The 4,446-nt window shown below is 44.0% G+C and overlaps 1 protein-coding gene across 1 annotated transcript; it reads right to left on the bottom strand.

Annotated features, from left to right (window-relative positions):
- On the bottom strand, nt 1-4,099 carry Gkn1 (gastrokine 1). Its single transcript, XM_037203445.1, has 6 exons — nt 4,025-4,099; nt 2,559-2,609; nt 2,331-2,468; nt 1,949-2,059; nt 907-1,048; nt 1-237 (listed from the first exon to the last, which is right to left on the bottom strand). Exons 1-6 carry the CDS (start codon nt 4,085-4,087, stop codon nt 140-142), a joined length of 603 nt encoding a protein of 200 aa, XP_037059340.1. The 5' UTR covers nt 4,088-4,099; the 3' UTR covers nt 1-139.
- Nucleotides 4,100-4,446: the final 347 nt, after the last annotated feature.

The following is a 4,446-nucleotide window of genomic DNA, read 5'->3' as shown; positions in this document are numbered from 1 at the left end:
TACACATTGTATGGGTGCTGGACGGGTTTATTGAGTCTTCAAGAGGCTAATCAACTCTCAGAGAACATTCTCATAGTTAGGTATAGCAATGGTCGGAGCCCACATTTTATTTATATGATGATCAAATCCACAGGAAATTCTAATATGTTTCCTCTGACGTTCCACAGAAGGATAGCTGTATAATCCAGAGTAAGTTAGCTTTGTAGCATTTCCGTGAGTAGAAAGGCTGGCTTGGTCCTGGTGTAAACAAAAGTCTGGATCAGTGGCTATCCTGGGACTCTTTGGGGACTATGCGGGAGTGTCACTTAATTTCCAAGGTACATACTAACTTCAAGATCTCTCTCTCTTTTTCTCCTCTGTCCTCTTACTGTCTCTTTGTCCGTGTCTGTCTGTCTCTATCTCTCTCTTCACTTCAGAGGTCTAGAAACTTACAGTTACATTAGGTTCTTACCTTGTGGATACTGTTCTTTGAACGCTAAGAAGTAAGTATTTGAGTGACAGGGAATCAATAGATGTTATTGGCAGTCTCCTTTCATTTAGCCGTCCATGATTTTTGTGCTTTCTTTTGAACATGTGAAGTTTATTCTACACCCAACCCGCCCAAGAAAGACAGGATTCTATGTTTAAACATAGAACCTGAACCAAATGCTTGTATTAACCCGGACAAAGGCTTTGGGACCTTTCTCCGTGTCTCAGTTTCCAAAAGTAGGACTCAGAGTAGAGCCTGGAGATTCTACTAAGATTGCTTCCGGGAATTTATGAACTAATACATCTGAAGCATTCGCTATCAAGTGTCCACTGTGATGATCAACCCACCATGATTGGTACCATCTGTGGTCACACTTTAGAGAGCCTGGCAGATTCCTCAGCACTGACTTGGGGTGAACAGCATCAAGGGGTACACACCTGGAATCTCCTCAGCTACATAGGTTGGGATGCCCCGGCACATGCCAGCAATCTTTGTCCCAAATGTACTCAGGTCCTCCACTCTGGTAGGGTTGATAGAGAACATCAATTCCTTGGGAGATGCTCCTTCAGGCCCTTTACCCTAAAGTCGAGTGTGACAAGGAAAGAAAGAAAATTAATGAGTCCTAAGTCCAGGGGCTTGCTGATCTAAAGGGGTACAAGGGCAGTAGGGCATTTCTTGGCTGCCATTTTTTTTTCCTAACCAAAGTGAAGAGACAATTCTAGCTTTGAATGTCTTGGTATTTTGAAGTGTCCCAAGGCACTTAGATGGTTTGAAATCTCAGTTGCTCATAGAAACAAATGTCTGAGGCAAAATATATCCTGAAATCTGAGGCACAACTGCTCTCTTAGATTCTGGGGTAGGGCTAGTGATAGCTTCTGAGACTGGAGCTTATTTGCATTCTCTACCTTGTTGGTTATAGATACCAATTTATCACTCAGAGACTAACTCAGGCATTTGACTGTGAAAAGCATGGATTCCCTCTTCACATCTCCTACAGTTACGGTTGACAGGATACAGGACACTTGATTACATTGGATTTTCAAGCAAGCAACAAATCCTTTTAATGTTAAAAATATCTCAAACCTTGTCTAGGACATACTTAGACTTTAAAAAGGATTTCTTCTTATCTTAAAATCCAGCTTAACTAGGCAGCCTCTGTGTTTGCTAGTTTTGATAACCTTAACTACCGAAGGAATGTGTCCTTGAGGTGCTGAGGGCTTGCACTGAGGTGTGCGGACCTCTGGACCTGGCACTCAGGGTGGACAGTGTTTTGCTCCTCCCCACAGAGGCAGCTGTGAGCCACAGAATCTAGTAGAGTGGAAGCTGCCCCGACTCAGGCAGTCACCTAGCATTCTCTACGCCGTGCCATTTACCACGACAAACATGCTGGCGTGCTGTGCAAAGAAGGAATGGGTATGACTTCACTATTTACTGGAGACAGGAAGACCTCTCACTCCACTTGAAAAGGCTTGCCTTTACCTTTTGCTCCTTGACCAGTGCTTCGAGATCTTGAAGGGAGGGCATGACGTCCTTGTTCATTTTGTGCACAATGCATGATTTCTTGGCAAAGAGTCTGGTTGCAGCAAAACTCTGTTAAAGAAGAGAGAAGGCAGTGAGGCGCAGGGAGGTGGAACTCTAAGATCCTAAGGAGCTGGGATGAGTGCTCTGGATCTGGCTGTCCTGCAGTTGTGCCTGTGGTTAACATTTATCACCAATAGTTAGGTGTAAGAAGTAAAATCGCCTGAGCAACATGGGTGGTGTTACTGGTACTTATGATGCTCATGGACAGCTAGAATTCACATTAAAGGTTTCAATAGCTGGCGAGTATGCCTCATGCTAGTCCTGTGTGTCTAATACCTACACTATCATAATCCCAGATGGAATTCCAGGAGTCCCAGCCATTATTGTTGTCCACATTGGCCACATTGTGCTGGTTGTTGATGCTCACTGACTGCTGACCACTTCCGGCTACGTTGCCACTATCGTTGATGTTGATATTCTAAAGTGGATAAGAAATGGAAGCTGATTTAAGATCACATTTTTTTTTGTAAATGCACTTTGGTAACTGATTTCAGAAAATGAGACTTACGTAAGCAAACCCAGGTGCCGCGAGGAGCCCGAGCAGGCCGACGAAAACCATCTGAAAACACAGAGAACAGGGACGGTGGTCGCACTGTTGACAGCATCTGCTCCCTCCTCAAGCTCATCAGAAATATTTACTAACTTTACCAATGTGCCAAACCATCCGTGTTTTCTTCTTCCACCTTGCATTTTTTAACTACAGAAGAATTTAATAATAATATGCAATTGTTGATTTATTATAATTATATTAATATATAGTTTTAGAATTTTGATCTAGACACTGAAAACTGATGAATAAAGCATAAAATTGATGCATACATCATGTAATGGAAGCTCTGAAAACAACATCTTTCAGATGGTTTTCAACTGTTTTTTTTTTTTTTTTTTTCTTGATCTGGGATGCTTTTGTCCTAACAAAGCAAGTCTCTTATCATTTTCTTAGTAGATTAAGCATTTCTATTATTTTTGTTTTCAGCTTAAGAAAGAGTTAAAATTTGTCTCTTAAAAAAGTAGATGTAGAAGAAGTGTCCGAGCACAAAGTTATCTCCTGTAAGCAAGGCAGCTACTGAGGAGCACAGGGCCCTAGATCAGTGGTTCTCATCCTGTGGGGTGTGACCAACCCTTCTGTAGGGGTCGCCTGAGACCATCAGAAAACACAGATATTTACATTACAGTTCATAACAGTAGCAGGATTGCAGTTATGAAGTAGCAATGAGAGTAATTTTATGGCTGGGGTCACCACACCACGAGGAACTGTATTTAAGGGCCGCAGCATCAGGAAGGTTGAGAAATGCTACCCTAGACAAAGGCACACCCCTGCGCAGGGCAGAGCTAGAAGAGAGGTCCAACCCTCTAGCTCGTGTTTGGAACTCTCCCTGCCTCTATCCAGCCTGTTCTGGGGAGGACACTTCAGAGTTTACATTTATGGTCCCATCATAAGGCAGAGCCCATGGAGTGTGCTGCAATAGGAAGTGTCCGTGTGACTTCAGCCCCCTGCATCCTAGCTCTTCAGAGGAAAAACAGAGCTTGCTCCATCCTCAGGCACTTCCTCACAGACATGCCTGGACAGGGCCTGAGGATGCTTATTTCTTGTCGGGCCAGTTGACAGCCAAGTGTTGGAGACTGGTTTTGACAACAGGGACCTTCCGGTCTGACCAGAACAGGCCCAGGACTCTCGATAAAGCAGAATCAAAGACAAAAAAGATCAGACACCTTCTGGAGCACAGAGACTGCTTGTCCTGAGTAGAATCCCTGAGCAGGTGCTGTGGAAGGCAATTCTATTGCAATTAGCTTGTGCTGGACCCTCCCAGTGCAATTATTCTTCTTTATGGACATAATTGTTAAACGCCATGATTCCATGAGAAGGAAAGAATTATTTCCATTAGGGTAACAGTGCCATAAGAATCAGACCCTTCTTTTGCCCCTATTAATGGTTTCCAGTTGTATTGAGTTTTAGAGGAAGATAGGACTTACTGTGAACTTCATATTGTCAGCCGTGTGGTGGAGTCGAGAACAGGCAGGCATGCTTGCAGACATGCAGCCTTCTGGTATTTGTACCTGACCAGCTTTGCTCAAGCTAGGTGTGCTCAGGTGGAGCCCACAGCTTATCTCCCACCCCTTCCTGAGTCCCGGAAGCCTTTAGCTGCCTGGTCAGCACGGCGCTTGGACCGGAGGCAACTTGACTCATCACCTGCTGAAAGTACCTCAGTAAACTCAATGTGATCCATGATAAGTTCTGCTCCAATCAAAGCCATGGGTGTGGGTATTTTATGCATTGCCACTGTTCAGATTCAAGAAAAGAGTAATCCCTAAAACCAAACACCACCACAGATGAGATCTGTGTGCATATCTGCCCTTCCAGATACTGGCTCCTATGGGAATCTGTGAACAGTTTC

Source organism: Peromyscus leucopus, chromosome 3, assembly GCF_004664715.2.
Source record: "Peromyscus leucopus breed LL Stock chromosome 3, UCI_PerLeu_2.1, whole genome shotgun sequence".
Taxonomy (NCBI): Eukaryota; Metazoa; Chordata; class Mammalia; order Rodentia; family Cricetidae; genus Peromyscus; species Peromyscus leucopus.
This window is presented reverse-complemented; position numbering and strand designations above follow the sequence as displayed.